We start from the raw sequence: 27,542 nt of genomic DNA, 5'->3' as shown, positions 1-27,542 counted from the left end.
CATCCACACACCATTGGAAATCAATGCAGTAAAACATCTACATGATATTAAGCTTCTGATTTTGAAACAGAAAATTGATTTGTAATTCCTGCCTGAAATTTACATTTTAGCTTGTAATCTAGTCCCTGGGAAAAGCCCAGATTCTGTGCCCTTCGTATAAGTTTATCCGTGCCGTTAAGCTATTTAAACAGTGCTGAGTGTTCTCACAAATCCTGAGAGACTGTAGACAGCAGGGTATATATGTGACATCAACTTAATTTACAGTAATCAATATCTCACTGCAAATGTAATCCAATTCTCAATACAGAAATATGTGCCTCCTCTAACCAGATCATATCATTGTACTAAGGCCCTGATTTCTGCAATGCTGTGAATGAAATTACAGATCCTTCAGTGCTAACTGCTGGTCAACTAAGAACCCATCCACAGACTACTAATTTCCCCCAGGCTCATCTCCAGTCTGGAGTCCTCAAACTGCTGTATCTGTCACTTAGGGGAATGCTAGGTGGATACAGAGGTGGGAAAAAGATGGAAAGAAATGGATATGCTGCAGAGAAAGGCAGAAGCAAGAGCTAATAACAAAATGAAGGAATTCAAGCTTCCCAAGCTCTTGCTGTTTTTGAAGTTAATATGGATTAGAGGCTATATCAGGGCAAAGAAAGCAGCAGTTTAGTAGTGGATAGGTCTGAGTCTCATTCTTAGTAACTGTGAGAACCTGGGCAAGACCCATCACCACTCCAGATGCCACACTTGCTTCGGAATCTATAACATGAGATGAAGAAAGATGGTCCCCACTGTGCCCCTTCCAGGCTCAGACCTTTGAGATAAGATTACCCTCTGAAAGTGAATGTGGTCAAGCAGAGTGCACCAGAAGAGATCAACTTTCTGTAAAATTGCCCAGTAAGGAATACAAGATACAAGGGGGTGGCGCCAAAGAGATTCAGGAGTTTACTGCTAATATTTAGGAGTGTCTCTGGAAATCTTAGCTGTATCAACCTACAACTCCAGCTGTAAGTGATTACAGTAAATCTGAGGTCGCACACTGGTGGCTCACAGCCAAATGTGGCCCATGGAAGTATTATGTTTGGCCTGGACAGTATTTTTAAAGAGTGTGAATTCACTTCCAACATTTCAAAACAGAAAATTTCACATAAATATCAAGATTTCTGGCTGAAAAAAAAAAAAAACAAAAAACGCAGAGAAAACACATCTGACAGTCCTTGTCCTGCAGCCCCTCATGGCAACAGTCTGCAGGGGCTGGGCAGTGGCTGTGTCCTTCAAACACGGCAGCACCTCTCCATCCCTACTTAGGTTACTCGCCTGGCCCTGACATGGATGAAACAGTAATGGAATCAAGCAGCAATTAAGCCATGTGAGGCACAATCAACTACATTGTACCTTCGCTGAGAAGAGACAGTAATAGAAGAGAGCAGTCTGCAGGGAGCCGGGGAAGGGAAAATGCAAAGAAAGGGAACTTGGCAGTGCAGCACCATCAGGGAAGAAGGTGGACAGGCCAGCTGGAACAGGATTTGGGTCCGCTTGGAAAGCACGGCAAGGATATCTCTGTGATCTAGCTTGCTGTGTGGCATGTTTCCAGGAGGAGAATGCAAAGCCCACCTGCCATGAGCATTCTAGCTGCTTTGCAGGCTCAGGGGTATACTCACACCAGTGAAAACCACAGCTTTGCAGTTCCACAATTCTAATTCCAAGCACAATGTGCATGAGTATGAGTGTGTGCATGTGTGTGTGGGTTTAAAAATAGGACTTGGAACCACTGTTAAAGTACTGGTCTTTAGTGAAATAATGTTTAAATATTTTTAATATATTTTGGAAAAAACAATAGGAAATGTGTCACAAACTAGGCTACCTTCCAGTAGGAAAAAACAAAAAGGTGTTCTGAATCTTTTGAAGAGTGGCGTGAAAGAACAACTGAATGAAAAAAGTATCCCTGGATGCTTTTATTTAGAAATTACCCAGTGATTCTGAACAAGGCCTATTAAGGTACAGCTAATCTAGTTTCAAAGTCAGGTTCCAGCCAGGCACAGTGGCTAACACTTGTAATCCCAGCATTTTGGGAGGCCGAGGCAGGAGGATCACTTAAAGACGGGAGTTGGAGACCAGCCTGGGCAACGTGGAGATACCTCATCTCTACATTAGCCAGATGTAGTGGTGCATAACTATAGTACCAGCCACTCAAGAGGCTTAGGTGGAAGGATCACCTGAGTCCAGGAATTCAAGGCTGCAGTGAGCCATGATTGTGTCACTGTACTCCACGACAGCCTGGGTGACAGAGCAGGACTCTATCTCTCAAAAAATAAAAAAAGTCTGAATTCCAATGGGATGTGTACAGAAAGAGCTTTGTGGGATTATTTTGATAGGTGCTTTTTGTGAGCTGATTGTATGTTTACATCATTATATTTATTACTGTAAAACATGAGCACCAACTATATCATCAGCAGTGTATAGTTCCCATGCTTGACAAGGACTTGAAAGAAGTGCTTGCAATTCAAAACATAGGCTGTCTAGTCAGTGCAATAAGCAAGAAAGAACAGACTGGCTAATATGGTGAAACCCTGTCTTTACTAAAAACACAAAAAGTGAGCCAGGTGTGGTGGCAGGTGCCTATAATCCCAGCTATCTGGGAGACTGAGGCAGGCTAATCACTTGAACCCGGCAGGCAGAGGTTGCAGTGAGCTGAGATCCCATCACTGTACTCCAGCCTGGACACGACAGAGCGAGACTCCGTTTTAAAAGAAGAAAGAAAAGAAAAGAAAAGAAAGAAAATGAAAGGCATACAGATTGGAAATGAAGAAATAAAACTATCTTTATTCACAGAAGAAAAGATTCTATATGTAGAGAATCCTAAAGAATCTTCGAAAACAAACCTAGTAGAACTAATAAATGAATTTAGCAAAGTTGTAGAAAACAAGACAATCTAGAAAAATCAATTGTATTTCTAAATATTAGCAACAAACTATCTAAAAATAAAAGGAAACAATTCTATTCACAATAACACCAAAAAGAGTCAAATACTTAAGAACAAGTGCAACAAAACAAACGCAAGATTTGTATGCTAAAAAATATAAAATATCGCCGACAGAAGTGAGAGAAGCTCTCAGTAAATGAAGGGACATTCCTAGTTAATGGATTGAAAGTTTGAGTATTGTTACGATGTGCATTTCTCCCCAATTTGACCTACAAAATTGAGATCACAATAAAGATCCCACCAAATTGAGAATCTGAGTTTTAGCTCTGACACATAAAGAACTTAGAAGTTATCACATCCATCCATAACACAAGAAGAATGAAATAGCCTGAAAATCAACAACTTTTCTTGGACATACCAGAAAATTGAGGTTTCAAGGGAAATGGTCATCACAAACTCTGGAAAGAAAACCAAGCACATCCAGAGAGACACAGATCTGCCTACCTGGAGCAGAAGTCGCTGGAGCCATGAGCTGGTGGCAGTACTTGAATGGTTGTATTGATGAACTGCTGGAGGTTGAGTGTGGACCAGCATGACAGTGAGATGCTCTTGAGAACCACATTCTTAGGAGGGCGGCCACACATTTGGGGACTTTACTTCCAGGAATCACACCAAGTCCTCCCAGTAAACACTGGAGAAAGATCTCTTCATGGCTCTTGCAGGGAGAGGGGAAGAGTAACACTGGAAACATGCCCAGGGCCTTCTCCACAATGAAGGTCAGCTCTTCAAGGAAAAAGGCTTTGCCTAAGCCTTATCCCACTTGGAAAAAGACATTGTTCCCATTCCAGTCCCCTCTTGCCTTCTTCCTAGCTATGGGGAAAATAATATAGTCTACAGGGGTCAGGGATTCAAGGAAAGAAATTGGGAATGTGGCAGCCAGGGAAGTAGGGGGCAGTGGGAAAAGAAGCTCTATCACTGGAGAAACGTTTGTAAGGGTCACAGCTTTGAGGTACCAATCCATTAAAACAGTAAGGTTTCATTGGAAGATATAGAAGACTCTCCTTCCCCACCATCACCCCACCCTAACAGAGACTCAGTAGGATAACAGATTACAGCAGAAAGAGCTTGAAAACATAGATTCTCTCTGAGAAGGAGTACTTAGGGAAGCCCAATTCATGAGGGAAAACAAAAAGGGCATTGAAGGAATTTGAAGCCTTTGGTTCCTAAGCAAACATCAAGCACAACCCAAATTCTAGCCAGATAACCTATATCTTCACACTTAAAGGCCTATCTATCTCAGTCTCTATTATCTGATATAACCTGTCTGGGTCTCAACAAAAATTACAAGGCATGCCAAAAGGCAAGAAGAAACAGTCTCAAGAGACTTTAGTAATTTATCCAGGCTGCCATAATAAAACGCCACAGAAATGGTGGCCTAAATAAATGTATTTTCTCATAGTTGTGGCGACTAGAAGTCCAGATCTCGGAGTGAGTGTGTTTGGTTTCTTCTGAGCCTCTCTCTTTGGCTTGTAGGTGGCTGTCTTCTTCCTGTGTCTTCACATGGTCACGCCTTAGTCTATGTGTATGTCCCAGTAGCCTCCTTATAGGGTTCACCCATATGACCTAATTTAACCTTAATGACCTCTTTAAAGACCCTATCTTCAACTACAGTCATATTCTAGGGTAATGGTAAATATACAGTTAGTGGGGACACAGTGCAGCCCATAACAGATACAAAGCAAGCATCAGAATCAGACTTAGATATGACAAAGACCTCGGAATTATTAGACAGTCAATTTAAAATAACTATGATTTCAGATGCTCTTCAACTTATGACTGAGTTACATCCCAATAAACCCATCTTAAATGAAAAGTAGTATAAGTCAAAAATGCATTTAATATATCTAAGCTACCAAACATGATAGCTTAGCCTAGCCTACCTTAAATGTGCTCAGAACAGTAGTCTACAGTTGGGCAAAATCATCTAACACAAAGCCCATTTTACAATAAAATGTAGAATATCTCATATAATTTGTTGAATACTATACTGAAGGTGAAAAACAGAATGGTTGTATGCATACTTAAAGCACAGTTTCTAATTAAAGTGCATCAGTTTCACACCATCATAAAGTCAAAAAGTTGTAAGTTGAGCCATCATAAGTAGGGAAATATCTATAATATGTTAAGGGTTCTAATGGAGAAAGTAGACAATATGCAAGTTCAGATGGATAATGTAAAGAGGTAAATAGAAACTAAGACTCAAAGGAAAATGCTAGACCTAAAAAACACAGACACGGAAATGAAGAATGCCTTTATCTGATTCATCGGTAGACTCAACATAGCTGAGGGAAGAACAGTGACCTTGAAGAGAGGCCAATGAAAATTTCCAAACTGAAGCACAAAGAGAAAAAGGAAAGGGGGTAAAAACCAAACAGAAGAGCACATACAAGAACTGTGGGACAATTTCAAAGGGTATAACAAACAAGTAATTGGAGTACTGAAGAACTGAGTCAAAGAAATATTTGCATTAATAATGGCAAGAACTTTCCAAAATTAATAACAGACATGAAACCCAGATCCAGGAAGCTCAGAGAACACCAAGCAGAATAAATACCAAGATAACCACATCAAGGCGTATCGTATTCAAACTGCAGCAAACCAAAGATAAAGAGAAGTTCTTGAAATAAACACTTACCAACAGAGGAACAAGGACACGAATGACAACATCACATCAGAAACCAGGCAAGCAAGAAGAGAGTGGAGTGAAATATTTAAAGTGTTGAAAGAAAAAAACCACCAAGCTAGAGTTCTATGTTCAGTGAAATTATGCTTTAAAAGTGAAGGAGAAATAAAGACTTTCTCAGGCAAATAAAAACTGGAGGAATTCATTGCTGGCAGACCTGTCCTGCCAGAAATGTTAAAAGAAGTTCTTCAGGCAGAGGAAAATGATATAGGTCAGAAACTTGGATCTATATAAACAAAAGAAGGAAAAAATGAAGATAAAGGAAACTCTTTTGTTTTCCTTCTTTTTAAATGATCTAGAAGATAACTTTGCCTAAAGTAATAATAGTCGGAAGGCTGAGGCAGGGAGAATTGCCTGAACCCAGGAGGTGGAGTTTGCAGTGAGCCAAGATCGCACCACTGCATTCCAGCCTGGGCGACAGAGTGAGACTCCATCTCAAAATATTAATATTAATAATAACAACATATTGGATGATTATAGGATATGAATAAATAAAATAAATCACAGTAATATTACAAGGGAAGAATTGGGACTACTCTGTTATATGGAGAAAATGGAACTCAATTACACTGCTGATGGAAATGCAAAATTGTATAGCTACTTTCAAAAACAATTTGACGGTTTATTAAGCAGTTAAACATAATCTTATCACACAACCTAGCAAATCTACCCCTAGGTATGTACTCACATAAATGCAAACAAACATACACACAAAAATTTGTACATGAACATTGACAGCAGCATCATTCACAGCAGCTGAAAAGGAGGAATAACCCCAATGTCCATTAACTCATGAATGGATAAATAAAATGTGGTATATCCATAAAATAGAATACTATTCCACAGTAAAAAGGATTAAGTGACTGATGCATGCTACAAAAATGGCTGAACCTCAAAAACATGCTAGTAAAAGAAGTCAGTCACAAAAGGGCATATGTTGTATGAATAGTTCCATTTATATTAAATATTGAGAATAAATAAGTTTATAGAGACAGAAAAGAGATTAGCAGTTGCAAAGGGCTAGAGGAAGAGACAAATAGGGAGTGACTGGTAACAGCTAAAGGGCTTGGGGAAATGTTCTAAAATGTATTGTGACTGTTGCCCAACTCTGGGAATATATTAAAATCCATGGAACTGTAGACTTTTTAATTTATTATTTATTTATTTATTTTTATTTTTTTAGACACGTGGTCTTACTCTGTTGCCCAGGCTGAAATGGAGCATGATCATGACTCACTGCAGCCTCCACCTCCCAGGCCCAAAAGATCCTCCTACCTTAGCCTCCCAAGTAGCTGGGACTACAGGCGTGTGCCACCATGTGCAGCTATTTTTTTTTTTTTTTTATAAATGGGGTCTTACTATGTTGCCCAGGTGGGTCTTGAACTCCTGGGCTCAAGCAATCCTCCTGCCTCGGCCTCCCAAAATGTTGGGATTACAGGCATGAGCCATCACACCCAGCTTGAACTGTAGGCTTTAAATAGGTGAATTGTATGGTATGTGAATTATAGCTCAATAAAGCTGTTATAAAAGTATAATTAGAGAGAAATTACTACAACAGTTTTTATTACTTCGAGATAAAAAGATTTTCTAACATGATGCAGAACTCTAGGCAACCTTCCATATTTTAAATGATGAAGAAAAGTGAGAATTTAAATGTACAACTTGGAACAACATCAATTATGCATACTGTGCAAAAACTACCAAAAGATAAAGGTTGAGTTGTACTTAATGTTTGGAAAGAGATTCAAATTTAGGTTCTTCATCTACTATATAGTCTACTACAAGTAATATGGAGTCAGATTTTTAAATAGGGAAGGCAGCTTGGACATTATACTAGTTCACTGCTTCTCAAACTTCAGTATGTATCAGAATCAGCTAAAGAGTCTGTAAAAGACAGATGCTGTGTCCCACCCTCAGAAATGCTGATTCAGTAGGAATGATGTGTGGCCCAAGAATTTATTTTTCCAGTAAGTTCCCAGGTTATGCTGACGCTACAGGCTGAGATCACATGTGGACAGCAAGTGCACCAGCTGAGCTCTCAGGCTTCCATCATGAAACAACAGGCCCAGAGAGAAACCGTCCAAGGTGACACACACAGGACTCAGTCTAGCACTCCTCACATCCAGCCCACCTACCATATCTACACCTAAAACACTCAATATGTAAATTAATACTAGACTGTAGAATGAAATCCAGACATACTTCCTAAATTGCCTGAGGGTGTGGGTTAAAATTACACAACTGTTTTAACCACATTCTTCTGCTGAATTAATCAAATAATCATTAAATCCATCTACATCCAAATCTATGGTGAAATTTGGAAACATCCAAAGTTTTACCCTTAACTGACATCACCTCAGTAACATACACACACACACACACACACACACACACACAAGCATTTCCTACTTGGCTTCACATTAGTATCACCTGGGGAACTTAAAAAATTCCTTAATCCCACAATGTACCCCAGATCAATCAACTCAGAATCTTTAGGTGTGGGACCAGATATCAGTGTTTTAACAAACCGATCCAAGCCCAACTCACATCACCCTCAGATCTACTATACATGCCATGACTGGTTTTACAGAAGATAAAACAGATTATGAATTATCTACTTTACAAGTACCAGGTAACCACCAGTAAAAGACTCACTGCTTACCTAAGCAATTGTAACAGTGACACTAATTTTCCTGTAAGTGCATTCAACCATTCCTCTACTTTGTTAATTTACTTTGACTTGCATAGAACAGTAAAACATATAATCTGCTCACAGATAATCAGGAGTTGCTTATAGTACCTCCACTGCCATGATTTCTACTCTCATAAAAATAACCCACCTCACACTTTCATACTGCATTTTATATCATTTCATAAACTCTATAATTAATCCTACAACTTCAGGTGTATAGTAAGTGCAATGATGTGCTCTGATACATTTATTCATTGAATTTGCATTTCTATTCATATCATAACTATATCCAAACTGCACCTGCAGATTCCCTGTATCAGCAGCCATTTGAAATGCACACATTTATATTTCCACTTTATGCAGAGCTCTTAAATTTGAGCAGGTGCCTGCAAATACATTTCAATCAGTGTGGTGGCACACAAGAACACCATCAACCATCCTTTGTTTCAGTCCTATCCTGTATAGAGTTAAAGCCCTATGGAAGGAGAGGCTTATTTGACACTGGGGAAGGAAATCAGGGTGGCAATACATACATCATTCTGCTCTACTCACCACTACCAGCTAATCCAACTTGTCACCAGAAGAGTGTGCATATTAACACCTGGTCAACTGTTCATATTTAATTGATGCCATCCTCTGCTTTTTTTCCTTATACCACCTGACTCTGGGCTAACTTAGAAGAAAGATGGCTAATGACTCATTGACAATCACTGATGCCCCCACCCTCACTCCCCAGCATACAAAATTTCCTGTAGCTGTTGTGATTCTAAGAATTTTCTGGATTGGACTCAAAAGCAGATTTATCAGGAAGTCAAGAAAGCTTAAGCTTTAGGCCTTCTCGATTTCTATGGGCCTCTTCCAAAGCCCTGGGAGGTGCCCTAAAGGTTTATATTTATAATTTTATATTATTTTCCTTGAAATGTGTTTCCCCAAATTGCATAAACATCAGGCCTACAAATTCAGGATCCATCTGTAACTGGGCCTAATTTGTAGATCAATGATGGTATCTCTATTGGAGAGAAAGAAAAGCCTGGTTCTGTGGGTATGAGTGCAACACAAAACCAATTCTTATTAATATCACAGTATGAAGCTTTAACAGTTTAGTTAGTGCTTGCATTCTGATTGGCAGCAAACATTTAGGGTGACCTTAGGCCTCAGGTCCAGGCATATCTCAAGGACTTTCCAATCATGAGTGCGAGGAAAAGTCTTACATCAAATGAATACCAAGACAATGAGGCTTATTTACAAGTCTACCGGGTGCTCAGCTCAGAGTTGTGGGTATCCAAAAAAGTGATACTAAACACCCAAGACACGCAAAACCTGCTTGCTGACTTGAAGAGACTGATATCACTTCCCCAGGTCAGTCGGAGAAATAAGACAAAACTCTTTTGCCCTAGAAATAACAACAATGACAACAACAACAAACAATTTAAAAACATCACAGCACTATAAAAATATATGGACAGTACAGTTTTTTCTTTTCTGCACTGAATATTCCCTATTGCAAGTATGAAGATTCAGTCATTGATTCATTAATTCATGAAGCATTTATGAATCATTTACTACATGTACAATACTACTCTAGATTTCAGGGATACTACAGTATATAAAATAGATAAAAATCTCTGCCCTCGTGGATCTTACATTTTATTGGAGAAATGGATAATAAAGCAAGATAAATTAGTAAAACAAATAGTATGTCAAATAGTGATAAGTGTCGAGGAAAAAAAATAAAGCAAGGATAGAAAGTTTTGGTAGGGAGTTGCAATTAATCAGGAAACATGAGACAATAATGCTGCTAAAAGCTGCATTCCTGTGATGTGTTTGTCAGAGAAACACTATAAACAGAGACAGAAGTAACAGTGAAAGCACAACACTACAATCCTGGGTATCACCTATGGGTCTACATAAAAATCCATTAAAAATTCCCTGAAGCATTACCACATTCACAGAAAGCATAAAATCCAAATCTTGAGTTTTGAGGGGCAGGATATGGGTTCTCTGGATAGCGCTGACTCAGGTAAACAAAGGGAGCATGACATGGAAGGAAGAGACTCATCCAATTTTGGGAAGGGAAGGCTGTAGATTTTTTTTTTAAGTCATTGATTCATTAATTAAAAAAAAAAAAAAAAAAGGAAGAAAAAGAGATTGAGGCCAGGTGCAGTGGCTCACACCTGTAATCCTCGCACTTTGGAAGACCAAGGTAGACAGGAGGCTTGGAAAACCAGGAGTTCAAAACCAGGAGTTCAAAACCAGCATGGCCAACATGGTGAAACCACATCTCTACTAAAAATACAAAAATTAGCTGGGAGTGGTGGCACACACCTGTAGTCCCAGCTACTTGGGAGGCTGAGACAGGAGAATCACTTGAACCTGGGAGGCGAAGGTTTCAGTGAGCCAAGATCACGCCACTGCACTCCAGCCTGGGTGATAAAGCGAGATTCTGTCCCCACGTTCCCCCCAAAAAGATTGAAAACCAGGCTTTTCCAGTACATGTGGAAATTAGGCAGGCTGAGACCCCAGCAGCTGGGCAGGCAATCCCAAACAGATCACAGGGCACCATCCACAAATAAAATCAGTTTTCTTTGCCTCTGGGGTCAGGCAGGAACATCTTGTCTTGACCTCCTTGCAAATAAAAAAATTGCTGTCCTCCCTTTTATTGCATTTGAAATTCCTTTTAACACAGTAAGAAATTTTTCTAAGCAACTTAAAGAGATGGTTTAATATACAAATGCCTAGAGTTAATGTTTGAGAACATAATAATTAATAACCCAGAGGTGCCAGATATTTTTATGGAGATGGGATCAGGGGAAGGGCTGGGAGAGTATTAAAGCAAGAGGGAATCTGCAGAGGAACCTGAAACATGGAAACCCACTCTGCAGACCTCAGGGTTGACTGGGCTATACCTTGTTTCCTGTTACGAGCCAGGACACAGCAGAGCTGCATCCCCAAGTCTATCTGTATCACAGCCAAATAAGCAGACAGGAAGCCTGCAGAGACAGATGAAAGCATGGGGTGTTTAGTTGTCTATGCAATCTTTCTTCTGCTTTGCCTTTGCAACTCACCAGGTTCTGGATGCATCTAGGCTGGCAATTCCTGATTCCCAGAGGAGATAAAAAGTCTGTTTGGGAGTTGACTCTTATCCAGCACTCTCTTCCTTTGAACACCTGTCCAGGTATCTAGGTCTAGCCCTCCCCGGGCAATGCCATGCTCTCCCTGGCTAGCCAATAAATCCAGATTATCTTCTTAGCCCTTCCCTGTATCTGCTCTGATTACAACCTTCTGCTCTCTGCCCAGTTCTCCCAGGCAGGTGAAATCTGCTAAGGGACCAATTCCTCTGAGTAACTGAGCCCCAAGAGTGCACTGGTCTCCACTCCAAAAGAGACCCCCTTTCTTACCGCCACTAGCCATTGAAACTGACCCCTGTGCAACTTGCTGCCTTCACAGCAGAGCCATGGGCACTGTTGAATCCAATCCCTTATTGCCTCTACTTCTAAAATCAAATCATGTGGCTTCAGACTGCATGATAGGCAACATCAACAGCACTGTCATAAAAGAGCAGTCTGCTCATGCAGGGTGCAGGCTCACTAACACCTGGCAACATTGACTGAGTCTGTTAGCAAGTCCGTGCTGCCCTCCTCAGAAAGCACCACCAGAAGCCAGCTCGCTGAAGAAGGTTTTCTTCCTAAGACTATTTGAGCTGCAGGAGAGAAGTAGGAAAAAAGGCAACAGAAAAGCAGCAGGCTTTCAAAAAGGGAGAAAGAGCTGGCTGTTTTGGTCACTTTTTCCTTCTGGCCCAATATGCCTGGGAAAGCTAGTCAGAAAACCATTCTCTAAAGCACATTCGAATGATTCAATCTTCATTGCAATCTCAGGTGAAAAAAGGACCTCCCCCTACCCTCCAGCAAATAGGGAATGGGCTCATCTCAAATAAACTCCAAATTAATTTTCCCTCACAAACCATATGTAAATTAGGAAATCTGTGAGATGCTCTTGTCCTTCACTTTTTCAAAGGCAGGCTAGCTCGTAAGAACAGAAGACAGGAGAAGGTCTTAGTAAATCACAATGGACAACAACTCTGCTGAAAGCCTAGCAAAGTCTCCCTTATTTCCCCCCAAATGTTCACTGTTACAGAATGTAATCAATCATAGAAGCCAACTGTATCGACAAGATTGCTATTTTGACCATTATAGGCTGCTTTGTATTATTCTGATGGGACTCTTGGGGAAAGGTTTTAAGAATATTTGGGGCAAAGCACATCCCAATTTGCCTGACCATGTCTCCAGTGAAGCATGTATGGCAAAACGCTGAAGAAACAGAATGTGGTCAATCTGCAAAATGTTTATTTAGAGAAATATATATATAAAAGTCACTATGGTAGTTAATGTCCATTACAGAACATCTCTTTTTGGTCCTCAATTTGGAAAAAAAAAAAATCATACTGATAATATCTACTAGTTACTATTGTGAATATTGGTTCAGAATCTTTGGAAAGGACTCCTTTGTTACCACAAAGGTGAAAAATGGCTAATTAGCAAAATATGCCATCTCTCATGTTTCTACAAATCATGATGATTGGAGCCCATAAGTTTAGTTTAGGTGAAGACACAGCAACAAGGCTATTTAAACCACTTAAAGATTTATTATTTATTTATTTACTTATTTACTTTTGAGATGGAGTCTCACTCTGTCATCCAGGCTGGAGTGCAATGGCATGATCTCGGCTCGCTGCAGACTCCACCTCCCAGGTTCAAGCGATTCTCCTGCCTCAGCCTCCCAAGTAGCTGGGATTACAGGCGTGCGCCACCACGCCCAGCTGATTTTTGTACTTTTAGTAAAGATGGGGATTCATCATGTTGGCCAGGCTGGTCTTGAACTCCTGACCTTGGGTGATCTGCCTGCCTTGGCCTCCCAGAGTGCTAGGATTACCGGCGTAAGCCACCATGCCCATCCTGAAACCACTTACAGATTTATTTCAACATAATATCCTCCTTGCATGTGAGAGAAGAGGAAAGAGATAATGAATATAATATTTATCTATTAAAATACCGTGCTTTTATTTTAAGTACTTTTTCTTTACCCTGAAAATTAACTGACAGCATCTCAGAAAGAATCGTGGAGCTACTGGAAATGAATTATGAGTCAGCTAAAGCAATTGCTGCCCCCCGCATCTGCTCCCCGCACTCCACAAGCCCTCCCTCCCACCTTGCATATGCTTTTAGCATTGTACTCAATTAAAATGGAAACGTGTTCTCAGTAATTGAGTTATAAAGGGTGAAGAACTCTGTCAAACAACACAGGAGGAATAACAGCCTTCTCTGATAAAGAATTTCTCAGAGCTGTAACCCACAGACCGCCTGAATGACTCACCTGAAGGAGCTTATGCTTATTCATTTGATTATTTTTTATTGTATATGCTTACAGGGTACAATGTGATGTTTTGATGCACGTATATATTGAAGAATGGTTGAGTCAAGCTAAGTAACATCTGTTACCTCACTTACCATTTTTTTGTGGGAGAGCATCTGAAATCTACTCTCTTAACAATTTTCAAGTATGCGGTACATTTTTAACTAGTCACCATGCTGTACAACTGATCTCTAGAACTTATTCTTCCTGTGTAACTGAACCTTTTATCCTTTGACCAAACAGCTTCCCACTTCCCTTCCTCCCCACCAGCCCCTGGTAACCACCAGTCTACTACCTTCTACTTCTATGAGTTTGACGTTTTAGATTCCGTATGTAAGTGAGATCATGCAGTATCTGCCTTTCTGTGCCTGGCTTATTTCAGGTAACATAATGTCCTTCAGGTTCATCCATATTGTTGCAAATGGTGGGATTTCTTTTTTTTTTTTCTTTTCTTTTTTTTGAGACGGAGTCTCGCTCTGTCACACAGGCTGGAGTGCAGTGGCGCAATCTTGGCTTAGTGCAACCTCTGCCTCCCAGGTTCAAACGATTCTCCTGCCTCAGCCTCCTGAGTAGCTGGAATTACAGACACATGACACCATGCCCAGCTAATTTTTGTATTCTTAGTAGAGACAGGATTTCACCATGTGGGCCAGGCTGGTCTTGAACTCCTGACCTCAGGTGATCTTCCTGCCTCGGCCTCCCAAAGTGCTAGGATTACCGGCGTGAGCCACTGTGCCTGGCCAAATAAGGAGGTTTCTGAAGATGCTTATTTAAAAGACAGTCTCTTCCCAGAAACACTGACTCAGAAAGAGCTAGGAATGTGCATTCTCTTATTATTATTTTATTTTGTTTTGTTTTGTTGAGATAGGGTCTCACTTTATCACCCTGGCTGGAGTGCAGTAGTGTGATCACAGCTCACTCTAGCCTCAACCTCCTGACCTCAAGCGATTTTTCTGCCTCAGCCTCTTGAGTAACTGGGACTACAGGCATGCAAAGCCATGCCCAGCTAATTTTAAAATTTTTTTATAGCGATGGGGTCTCTATGTTGCCCTGGCTAGTCTCAAATTACTGGTCTCAAGCAATCCTTCTGCTTCGGCTTCCCAAGGTCCTGGGATTCCAGTGTGAGAGCAGACAAGTGTCTCATCAAGACACTGGCAAACATGGGCCACTGACTTCATATAAATGGTCACCTATCTGTACATAGCTGCTCCCCTACTCACCTGGTGGACTCCCATGTCCTGCTGCAGCTGTGGCTATTGCAAAAGCAGAAGCCGGTGAAACAGAGCAGTGGGCATTGTCCGCCGTCTGTCCTGGTTATTTGAAAATAAAGGAAATGGAATGGTGAGGCAAATGGATAATATTCTACAACGAAAATCATCATTTTTATTCCTGCACCGGATGAAGGACTGGGCCAAATGACCTGTATTATCTCTGTTAACGGGCAAATAACAAGATTGCACATCAGGAATTCCACCCTGGGGCTATAACCAAGAGAAACGAAAGCATACATCTACACACAAACGTGTACGTGAATATTCATAGCAGCATTGCTCATAGTAGCCAAAAAGTAGAGACAAATGTCCACCAATTGATGAACAAATAAATACAAGGGAATATTATTCAGCCACAAAAAGGAATGAAGTTCCAATACATGCTAGAACATGGATAAACTTGGAAGACATGCCAAGTTAAAGAAGAAGCCAATCATAAAAGGTCACATATTATATGATTCCCTTTATGTTAAATGTCCAGCAGAGGCGAATCCATAGAGGGAGAAAGTAAGATTAGTGGTTGCCTAGGGCTGCTGGGGTTGGAGGGGGAATGGAGAGTGACTGCTAATGAGTATAGAATGGCTGATATGTATAGGGTTTCTTTTTGGGTGATGAAAATGTTCTAGAATTAAGTAGTGGTTATGGCTGCCTGACCTTGTGAACATATATTAAATAAAAAAAGACTGAACAATATACTTTAAAAAGGTAAATTTTATGATATGTAAACTATATCTTAATAAAAAAAAATTCTTAAGAAAGATACCACATCATGTTACTGAGAGAATTTCCTTCTGATAGAATTTCCTTCTCAGAACGCCCTTAACAGTACAGATGGTTCAAATGTGGCCCTTTTAAAATCAAAAGGATGTATTGAGCAACCTTGCAGTCCCTTTTACTCCTCGGACTGCACACACAGCGTTTGGCAGTGCTGGTGCCAAGCTCGCTGCTTCTCCTCGCTCAGGCTTTTAGTGAAAACAGTCCACTGTGATTTTGACCTGAAGGGCTTTTATTAGTTTGGCCCTAATGTTTCACAATCATGCCTAAAATAAATACACACATGAGAGGGGAAGCAAAGAGCTGCTTAATGTGCCCAAGCACAAACGCATAAAACAGCTCTACCTTCTCTTTCCACAATAGCCTTATTGCATTTTGGAACAAGGTGGCAAGTAGACAGACACACAGGCAAAATTTCAGCTAGATAGAAATATGTGATGCTGTCCTCGTTTGGGTCCTCCATATTATCACAGGTTTCGGCCTCCTTCCTATGTTTCTGTGTCTCTATGATTTAGTCATATCAGGGAAGAAACAAAGGATTTGGCTTAGTTAATCCACAAACAAGATGAGGATTTCCAAATAATCCTTATGTGAATTAAAAATTTTATATGTGAATATAAACATACGAAAAGAGAATATAAAGTAGACTTCTAATAATTGTAACACCTTGAACAGCATTTAACTCTTGCCTTGGTAGAGCCTTACTTCCATAGGTTTTGGTCCCAAACTCTTCCAGGTTATAATGAAGTCAAAGGGGTCTGTCCTATGTGGCAATGGTCAAGGGAGTTGCCAAGACCTGGACTGATCAAAGCCCTAAGAAGAATAGAGAGATCTGGCTCATTCCATAGTAGTACCACGACAAGCCAGGAAAGTCTAATTTGTCACCTTCATTTACCAGAAACACCCAAATGGCAGGGTAACCCATAACTGAAAGCCCCAAGTGCTAATATCCATGAAGGCAGATCTCTAACAACAGCCGGACTCAGACCCTCCTAGTTGCTCTCAGAGCTCATGGCAATGACAATAGCTTCTACCAAGTTGCCAAGGCCACCGATAACCATTTGGAGCCATATACGTTATCTTTTGCTAAAATGCCCTATTCGAAGCATGCCTGTGAGAGTCAAAAATGCCTCTACAGACTGGGCGCAGTGGGTCATGCCTGTAATCTCAACACTTTGAGAGGCCAAGGAGGGTGAATCACCTGAGGATTCACTCAAATCAGGAGTTTGAGACCAGCCTTGCCAACAAAGTGAAAACCCATCTCTACTAAAATTACAAAAACTGCTGGGCGTGGTGGCACGCGGCTATAATCCTAGCTACTCAGGAGCCTGAGGCAGGAGAATCACTTGAACCCAGGAAGCGGAGGTTTCAGTGAGCCGAGATTGCGCCACTGCACTCCAGCCTGGGCGACAGAGTAAGACTCAGTCTCCGGGAAAAAAAAAAAAAAAAAAGCCTTTTCATTTGGGTTACTTGGGGTGAATCTGGTTTCATAATTGTGTAATTTTCTGTTCTGACTTGAAATAATTGGCTTAAGAAGAGAAAAGCAAACATTTCAAAACAACTGTTATTTGGATATATTTATTTGAGCAGCGGGGAAAATGGGAGATAATTAAAATATTTCTACCTTTTGTTCTGATTTTTTTTTCTCCAATTAGAGGACATTTATTGTGTTCTCAAACAAATTATGGAGTAATGCTGTACAATTTTCTTAACTATATATCAAAATACATATGCCAGTTTCTGCCACTAGTAAGAATGATGACTGGAGTCCCATGTACCTGGACCTTATTTTAGATGAAATAATATTATTAACAAGGTATCCCCAAATTGTGATGCCTAGATGAGTTCACTCGTATAGACTACATTGGGACTCATGGTAATATATCAGAAACTGGGAACATTTTGGTAAACCCAGCACTGAGATTCTTCAGCTAGCCAACATCTAAAGAAGAGTCTTTTGATTCACATTACTCCTCACAAAATGCAATGCAATGATGGAACTAAACAAATATTGGTTAGACTAATGACATCTTCTCTAATCATTTATTTTTCCACCACTTGGTCCTACAGTAACATTACGGTCATCCCTTGTTACCTGTGGGGTATTGGTTCTAGGATCTCCCTCAGATACCAAAATCCATGGATGCTTAAGTCCCTGATATAAAATCGTGTAGTATTTGAATATAATCTATGCATCTCTTCCTGTATATTTTAAATCACCTGTAGATTATTTATAGTAACTAACACAATGGAAATGCTATGTAAATAGCTGTCACACTATAATGTTTAGGGAATAATGACAAGCAAAAAAAGTATGTACATGGTCAGTACAGAAGCTTTATTCTTCTGCCAAATATTTTTGATGGGTGGTTGGTTGAATTCGCAGATACGAAACCCACAGATGTGGAACCTACGGATACAAAGGGCCGACTATATTTGCTCCCAATTAATTTTCAATAAGTGAGACTAAAAAAATTATTTTGGCGGTGAAACAATCAGGCAAAGGAAAGGTTCAGAAGCTAGAAATAATTTTTCACGTTTCTATTTCTGAGTCCCTCTTGAGCTCTTACCTCCAGGCTGGCGATAGCGGAGGTGCCGGGGAGTTGAGGGGGATCTGCAAGGTGAAAGTTCTGTGGTGTCCGCTGCAGGGGAGCTTTCCACTCCTGCTCGGTCCGCCGGTGCAGACTCTAGGACTGCTGTTTGAAAACATCATGAATTTTAACAACTAGGCCATGAATTCAAGAGCTTCTTGTCAGTATCATGCATGGAAACAAAAGTTCATTACAGATAATAAGCATTTCATTAAAGGGCTTTAATATGAAATCAAGTCAAGTGCTGATGACACTAAATCTAAATAAGGATCTTCTCTAACCCTGTCTTGACCCTGTTGGGCCTGGCTGACCCCGGCCAGCCCCTTCTGTTGAATGAAGCAGCAGATATTAAAACGAACAGGGGTATGTGGTGGATCCCCTGCCCTTCCAAATGTTTTTGCTTTCTCGGAGTGGGGAAAGATGACTTTTTCAGGTTAAAAATCAGATTGGGATTACAAACCAGAACTTCACAAGTTCTTTGCCTGTGTTGTCCCCTAAACCAAAGAAAGTTTGAATCTCTATCAATGTGGCCCTCACCAGGGATTTCCGGGGGCCCAGGGATCTAAAGCCATGTTGTTCAAAATGACAGCACTACCCAAATGTGGCTATGTAAATTTATATTAACTAAAGTTAAATTATCATTTTGGCTTCCCACTTGCACTAGCCACATTTTGAGTGCTCAGCAGCCACATGTGGCTAGTGGCTATCGTATCGAACAGCCCAGATATAGAGTATTTCTATCCTCCCAGAAAATTCTACTGGGTATCTCTGAGCTAGAGCTACAGATCAGCAGGAAGCAAGTGAAAACTTTTTAAATGAACCACTGGGAGGGTTTAAGGTCATTTGAGCTTCTTTGCTGCAGCTAACATCCCAAGAATAACACAGACATCATTTTAGGGTCACTGTTAGACCATTACTAATGATGTTTCTACGCCCCTTCCACTGATTCATTAAGCACGTAAGACTACAACTTTGTGTATGTGCTTTCAGAGAAAAATATCACAAAAATGTAATAAGTTTCCAACGATTCTTCCATTCTCCTTGGGTTTTCATTAATTCCCACTGATAAAAGCTTAGTGTCACCTCTACTAATTGTACATTAATCCTGTCAGCAGAACTACTTTGCTTTGCCATTCCATTCAAGATTTCACTCAGCAAACTTTCAAAAACCCCTAATGACTTCATATAAGGCCATTTTTATACTTGCATGTGACTTATCCGCTTAGAAATATGGCCACAATTTTGCTTTTTTAAACACAAAGGGGCCAGGAAAAGGAAATGGTTAGAATCTTTCTCTGAATGACATAATTACAGTAAAGCTGGCAACGATGCAAGATGCAGACAAAAAAAAATCAGTGCTTAGCTGTCGGTTTTATTATTTTCTAAATAACTCCCCCAAAATTCAGTAATGGAAGGCATCTGCTCTGTAAGAATGAGCAGAATATGAAATGCACGTCCTTGATCTGATTCAACCATTCAGTCATCTCAGGAAAATGAGAAAATCATTAGACAGCAATTACACTGAACCCAGGAAATTTCCCAGTGAGAAAGCTGGACAGAACCTGACTGTGCTGACGAGTTGATGGGTGCAGCACACCAACATGGCACAAGTTTACATATGTAACAGACCTGCACATTATGCACATGTACACTAGAACTTAAAGTATAATAATAATAATAATAATAATAAATAATAATAATAATTAAAAAAAAAAAAAAGAAAGAACAGGAAAGCAAAGAAGAATCCTGTAAGCTAACAGGCACCTACAGAGAGAAGAAACCATGCCAGCACTGGGGGCTGAGGGGAGAATTCCTTCTGGCATATTCACTTCTGATCAGGCTCCTTGCAAACAGCTTTGCCTGCAGGACGAGTGGGCAGATGTGGCTCAAAACAAATGCTAAAATCGGGAGCACTTTCAGCCCACAGGCAGGCAATTTTCAAACTAAGAACACAGAAACAGACACTAGTGCTGTGGGCTGTGCAGCAACACTTAGGTGGCTAAGTTGCACAGCCATGGTCTAAGTGAACACTGAGGGGGTAATGGGGTCTGAATACAGTGAGCGACCCTTTGGCTCGCCTTTCTTGCCCGCTGTTGGTTTGTTTTTTGTTGAGAACCCATCACTGGGTGGAATCTGGATATCTGAGTCTGGCTGATATTTGTGTTTTGTAGAAGTACCTGGGGTTGAAGAAGATAGAAACTACCTGGTAATAAGAAGGGAGGGTACTAGTGAGTGTTGGATGAGCCTGGAGCAGATGTAGGGACTGAGTCAGAGGGAAATTAAATAGAACTAATTTTTCCCTAAGTTCATTGCCTCACTCATTTTAAAGGATATTTCCTATTTCGCTTCTTCCTCCTCACATTGTTTGACGTTCTCCTGCCAGGAAATATTGCAAAGCTGGCATTATCATTGCAATGACAATAAAAATGGACAAAGGTCACAAGCGCTTTTCAAAAAACATGCCCTGAAATGAATAGCTGAATGGCAGTGAGAGAGACCTATGGCATCAGTAGGGACCTAATTGGCAAAACTGATATTATACAATTCGATGATGTGGGGTTGTATATTCTTAAGTGAAAAGCAGAAAATGTGTAAGTTCTTGGCACAGGATTCGTATTCAAGTTTGCCAACTGTTTTAAGTGTTAACATTATGTGAGGCACATGCAAACATCTTTCAAATTAAAGATGGGTCAATGTCTCCTTTTTCTTTGTCAACTCAAATTTTTCAGACTAGACAGCAGGGTTAACACAGCAGCACTCTTGGCTCTTACAGACATCACACACACACACACACACACACACACACACACACACTGAACTTTCAGACTCATGCTGAAGTAGTGTTCATCAAGGACTTTCCTAAAATTATTAATGACCAGTATTGCCCATACACCAATCCAAAAACAAACAAACAAACACACAAAACCCACAACTGAGTCTGTAATTTCTTTGTTTCACTTATTCAGAAAAATGCCAAAGAGCTACCTCAACCTGAGACTTAATTCTAAACTTTCTACCCAGAGTGTTTCCTTTGTAAGGATCCACAAGATAAATTGTGCTCAGTCTCAAGAACCAGCAAGAATGTACCTGCACAACCAATCTATTCCTAGCCTTCAATATGGATCACATTAATTGATTATATTCCTGTCTTTACTCTGTCAGCAGAGGAGCTTGGAACCAAAGTCAGGGGACTCTAGGAATTGCAGAAGACCACACAGTATTCATTTTTTCTGTAACCATACACTTGGCCACACACAACTTATTCCTTTTCCCCCATTGCCTGATTTCCTTACCTATTTTATTTTTGTCTTTTTTTTTTTTTTTTTGGATTTTTGAGACAGGGTCTTACTCTGTGACCCAGGCTGGAATGCAGTGGCATGATCAGAGCTCACTGCAGCCTTGACCTCTTAGGCTCAAGCGATCCTACTGCTTCAGCCTCCTGAGTAACTGGGACCACAGGTGCACACAGCCACACCTGGCTATTTTTTTAAAAATTTTTACTTTCAGTAGAGGCAAGGTCTCACTATGTTGCCCAGGCTGGTCTTGAATTCCTAGGCTCAAGCAATCCTTCCACCTCGGCCTCCCAAAATCTGGGATTACAGGTGTGAACCACCATGTCCAGCTACCTATTTAATTTTTAAGGGTAGTTGTACCCTGCGTCTCTCTGAATGACCACCTTAAATATTTTTAAATATAAGATGGGAAATAAATGCATTAAAAAGAAATTAGAGGACAGCTATAGAAAGGGGAAATAAATTAAGATGCAAAGAAGTGGCTTAATGGAAGGACTAAGGGAGGAATCAGGGTAAGATGAGAGCTAAGGGGGATGCATTAGGCAGTGAATGTGACTAAGAAGCCTGGGGAACAGAGGAGCTGACAGCTCTGGAGTAAAGGTTGGCTCTACGGGCTTCACCGAGTGCCATGGGCCCCTCCTAGATACAATCTTGGACTTTCTCCATTACCCAGAGTGGAAAGAGCTCGGCATTTAACTATGACCTGGAACTCTAAAATGATATTTCTAACCTATGAACCATCTGGATAAATTAACTGATAAAAATATAACACTAAATCACTTGTTTTGGGGAAATCCAGTGAGCAGCAGAGGCATGAAGCCTTCAGCTTAATTCTCTAATATGAGAAAGAGCCTAATATTTCTGCCATACTGTTACTCACAGGTCCTCTCCATCTGCTGGCCCCAGGCCATGAATGATCAGTGCTGCCACATGACAAAGCTCTCCAGCAGCCACTGACTGTGTCCACATGATCCCACTCTGTCCAATATCTGTACTGACAGGTCTTCGAAGTCTGTGTCAGTGTCCTTCCCTAAGAGCTTGATCCAGCTCTTTCTCATTTATCTTGGTCTCCCCATGCTATGATTTAATATGTCCCCTAAAGCTCATATGTTGGAAACTCAAAACTCCAATACAACAGTGTTGAGAGGTGAGGCCTCTAAGAGGTGGTTACATCAAGAGTACTCTGCACTCATGAATGAATGAATGCCTTTATCTTGGGCATAGAATGAGTTTGGCCTACTTCACTCTCTTTCCTACCCATGTGATGCTTTCCACTATATTATAATGCAGCAAGAAGGCCCTCACCAGATGCCAGCCTCTAGAACTGTGAGAGATACATTTCTGTTCATTATAAATTACCTAGTCTCAGGTAGCACAAAACAAAGACAGAAAATTAGTACTGAGAAGTGAGGTTGCTGCTATAACGAATACCTGAAAATGTGGAAGTGGCTTTGGAACTGGGTAATGGACAGATGCTGGAAGAGTCTGAAGGAATGGGCTAGAGAAAGCCTGTATTGCCATGAATGGAGTGTTAAGGACGATGCCATTAATAGCACTCAGAAGAAGAGAAGAGCTTTCAAGAGTTTGAATCTCCTAAGAGATTACTTAGGTGGTCATGAATTATCGAATGTTGGTAGAAATATGAATAGTAAAGGCAATTCTGGTGAGGTATCACATGGAAATGGGAAACAAGGTGTTGAAAACTGGCATAAAAGCCATCTTTGTTACAAAGTAGCAAATAACTTGAGTGAACTGTGTTGATGCCCAAGGGCTTTATGGAAGGCAGAACTTCAGAGTGATGAACTAGGATACCTGGTGGAAGAAATCTATAAGCAAAATATTAAGAAGTTGCATGGCTACTTTTAAATATATATAAGAGGAAAGAAATGGTTTAAAGGCAGAATTTATAATTAAAAGGGAAACAGAGCAGAAAGACTTGGAAAATTTGCAGCTCAGCCATGTAAAGAGTGAAAAGGCATTTTTGGGAGTGTAAACCAAGGCTGTGGCCAAGTGACCGTTTGCTAAAAAGATTAGTACTAAAGAGAGTATGGCTGAAAGAGAGCCAGGTGCTATTCATTAAGACAATGGGAGAAAGACTCCAAAGGTACTTCAGAGATCTTTCAGACAAGCTAGGACCTTGAGGGCCAGGTTTGCAGAGAGGAGTTTAAGGGACCACAGCATTTGCTGCCCAGGGCTGCTCCCCACATTCCTGTGCAGTGCTCCTTGGCCACACTAGCTGTGGCCCAGGCAAACCCAGGTGCAGCTTGGGCCACCGCACCAGAGGGTGCACATGGAAAACACTGGTGGCATCCATGTGGTGCTAATTCTGCAGGTGCACAGAATGCACAAGCTGTGAAGGCATAGCTTCCCTCACCTAGATTTCAAAGGATGCTGCAGACAGCGTAGGGTCCCAGGCAGAGACCTATTGCAAGGATGGAGACACTGAAGAGAGTCCTCACTGGAGACTCTCATGGCCTAGTGGCGCCATGAGAGTGAGGCCATTGCAGAAATCCTAGAACTGCCAGCATGCAACACCAGCCTGAGAGAGCTGCAGACAAGAGGCTCTAATCTATGAGAGCTGAAATGTGGGATGAGCCCAGAAAAGCCATGGGATTGGGCCTGCCTGAGGCTTTGGGCACTTAACCCCACTCCAGTGTACCCAGGAGGCAGCACATTGAGTGAAAGATTATTCTGGAGTCTTAAGATTTAATGTCTGCCCCGTTGGGTTTTGGACTTACTTGAGGCATGTTATTCCTTTCTTCTTGCCTGTTTTTCCCTTTCACTATGGTAATGTCTATCCTATATGTGTCCCACCACCATATTACAGCTGGAAGGGAATTTGCCTCAGGATGAATCATGTCTTGAGTCTCACCCATATCTGATTCACATAAGTCTCTGGACTTTGGACTTATCGGTTGATGCCAGAACAAGTTAAAACTCTGGGGGCTATTGGGATGGAATGAATGTATTTTGCATGTGAGGAGGACATAAATTTTGGGGGAAAGGGACACAACGTTATGGTTTGAATGTTTCCCCCAAAGTTCCTATGTTGAAAACTTAATTCCCAGTGAAACAGTGTTGAGAGGTAAGACCTCTAAGAGGTGATTATGTCATGAGGCCTGTACACACATAAATGGATTAATGCCATTATTGCAGTAGTGGGTTCCTTATAACAGCATAAGTTTGGCCCCCTTTCCTCTCTTTCACGTCTATGTGTTGCCTTCGACCATGTTATGACAGAGCAAGAAGGGCCTCACAAGATGTCAGCACCTTGATCTTGAACTTCCCAACCTCCAGAATTGTGAGAAACAGATTTATGTTCATGTACAATTATCTAGTTTCAGATATTTTGCTATAACAGCACAAAACAGAGTAAGATACCCCAGTCTAACTTTTTTCCAGCTTATTATTCCAGGGAAAAAAAACTTGATTTCTGCTTCATCCTAGACAGTAGCTAAAGCAGCTTTCATGATAAGGTATTGGATTATCACCTTGAAGACTAAAACTAGGGAAGCTGGTGATCGAAATGGAACATTCCCTGCACAACAAGTTAAAGTGGAGCACTTAATCATGGTGATATCAAAGAGATGTTTGCACACCGTATTCATAGCACCGTTATGCAAATAGCCAAGAGGTGGAAGCAACCAAAATGTCTACTAATGGATAAATGCATAAAGAAAACGTAGTATCTGCATGCTGCCTTTTCCTATAATTCAGCCTATTAAAAAAGGAAATTCTATCACATGTTATCACATGGTTGAATCTTGAGGACATTACATTAAGTGAATTAAGCCATTCAAAAAAGGATAAATATTGAATGATTCCATATATAAGAGGTACTTAAACTTAAAGTAGTCAAATTTGTAGAGACAGAAAGTAAAAAGCTAGTTGCCAGGGGCTGGGGGGAGAAGAAAATGGGGTATTATTCAATGATTATAGAGTTTCAGCTTTGCACGATGAAAAAGTTATAGAGATCTGTCGTTCAACAATACTATGGAGCTATACACTTAAAGATGGTTAGGATGGTAAGAAGAAGGAGAAGAAAGATTCTCAAGGAGAGCTGTTGTTTTGAAGTTTACTCAGTGCTAGAAAGCCCTAAAAGAACTACTAACAAGGTCTGCTCTACGGGGCTGCCCATGCTGTCAAAATAGGGCAAAGCCTGTCCCTTCAGAAGCAGTGATGCCTCTTGCTCGCAGAAATGGCATTCACTGGCTGGGTATGGTGGCTCATACCTGTAATCCCAGCACTTTGATAGGCTGAGGTGAGCGGAACAACTGAGGTCAGAAGTTCAAGACCAGCCTGGCCAACATGGTGAAAGCCCACCTCTACTAAAAATACCAAAATTAGCCAGGTGTGATGGTGCGCACCTATAGTCCCAGCTACTTGGGAGGCTGAGACAGGAGAATAGCTTGAACCTGGGAAGCAGAGGTTGCAGTGGGCCAAGATTGTGCCACTGCACTCCAGCCTGGGAGACAGAATAAGACTCCATCTCAACGGAAAAAAAAAAAAGAAATGGCACTCACCACTAGCGATTACCACCACACCTTTACTTATATATTCTCTTTGCCAAGAAGTTCTCCCATCTCCTCTTTCCAGCCCACATATCTTTTGGCTCATGTCAAAGACACTTCTTGATTCTGTTCAACCAGATGTGATCTCCCTGCTCTTCAGCTTCCAGAGCACTCTATCTACACCTCTTATACCACCTGCCCATATAGTTATGTTGTGTCTCTATTATCCACATGACTAGAGTACGATGGTGAAGGTGCTATTTGCCACTGTGGACTCTAGCACACACAGTATCCTGCACAGAGAAGAGGTTCACTCAGTGACTCTTGAAGAGACTTTACTGTATCCTCATCCCAGCCGGAGGAGCAATCAAACCACAGCCTCCAAGCCACGGGTGTTGGACACTGAAATATTTGTTCCTAAAGCTTTCCTAACTCTAAATAAATAAATAAATAAATAAATAAATAAATAAATAAAGAGAGAGAGAGAGAATCCCAATTTATCTTCAGATTTCTCCTCTCCTATCTACCACAGTGCAATAAAGAAGGTGAAAAAACTTGCCATGATCTGAAAGCTCCTGTACTTCCCATACCCCATGCCCCATTCCAGTCATTCCCTCCACAGGGTTTCCCAAGCACTGGGGCTGGGTGCAACCCTGAATGCACTTGTCAGCTTGTGCGCTGCCTCATTATTTCTGAGAAGAATCCATCATAATTTTGCTTAAGCTTGTTGTTCTAATGACTTTTTAATTATCTTCTCCCTTTCCTCCTCCATAGTTGCTAACTTGTCAATTTAAAGACTTTAAAAGAGTGCAACTTTTGATGATGACAACCACTCCAGTTAAAATTCCATTAACTACTTCACTCAGGGAGCTTACTTAAATGATCTGAGCTAGAAACACATAGAAGCTTCAAGCAGGTAGAAAGGCAAGCATCTGTGTATCCATCTGGGCAATCCACCTTGAAACTTGAACACTTTGTCTGATTTATTGCCCAATTTTTATTATATTATCAATAAATCAGTTATTATACAGTTTTTTAAAAGCTGTTTGTAATTTCTCTGTGAATCATTTTTATTTTCATTACAGAAACACTGGACTTTAAAGGCAACAAGAATCACCTCTTCCAACCCTACACTATACCAGGCTGAGAAGCTAAAGTGATGGAGAGAGGACCCTCGTTCGGTTCACTGTATATTTTATTTCATTCATTCATTTAACCAAAATTTACTACTTGTCAGGCACTGGCCAAGACACTGAGGGTACAGAGGTGACTAAGATAGACTGCTAATCTCATGGAGCTTACATGGCAAAAGTGGCCAAGTAGAGGAAAGAA

General features: G+C 40.8%; 1 protein-coding gene across 4 annotated transcripts in view; it reads right to left on the bottom strand.

Annotated features, from left to right (window-relative positions):
- Positions 1-27,542, bottom strand: part of RASGRF2 (Ras protein specific guanine nucleotide releasing factor 2) — a 264,596-nt gene that overhangs the window by 87,399 nt on the left and 149,655 nt on the right. For all 4 annotated transcript variants that reach the window (XM_015140344.3, XM_015140347.3, XM_015140346.3 and 1 more), the window contains 2 exons: positions 18,386-18,511; positions 14,991-15,080 (listed from right to left, as the gene is read on the bottom strand). In XM_015140344.3, the coding sequence (XP_014995830.1) occupies positions 14,991-15,080; positions 18,386-18,511 (216 nt within the window). The remainder of the gene's footprint in view (positions 1-14,990; positions 15,081-18,385; positions 18,512-27,542) is intronic.

The sequence above is a fragment of the Macaca mulatta genome, chromosome 6, assembly GCF_049350105.2.
Source record: "Macaca mulatta isolate MMU2019108-1 chromosome 6, T2T-MMU8v2.0, whole genome shotgun sequence".
Lineage (NCBI taxonomy): Eukaryota > Metazoa > Chordata > Mammalia > Primates > Cercopithecidae > Macaca > Macaca mulatta.
Note: the sequence above shows the minus strand (reverse complement) of the source record. Positions and strands in the feature narration are given on the sequence as shown.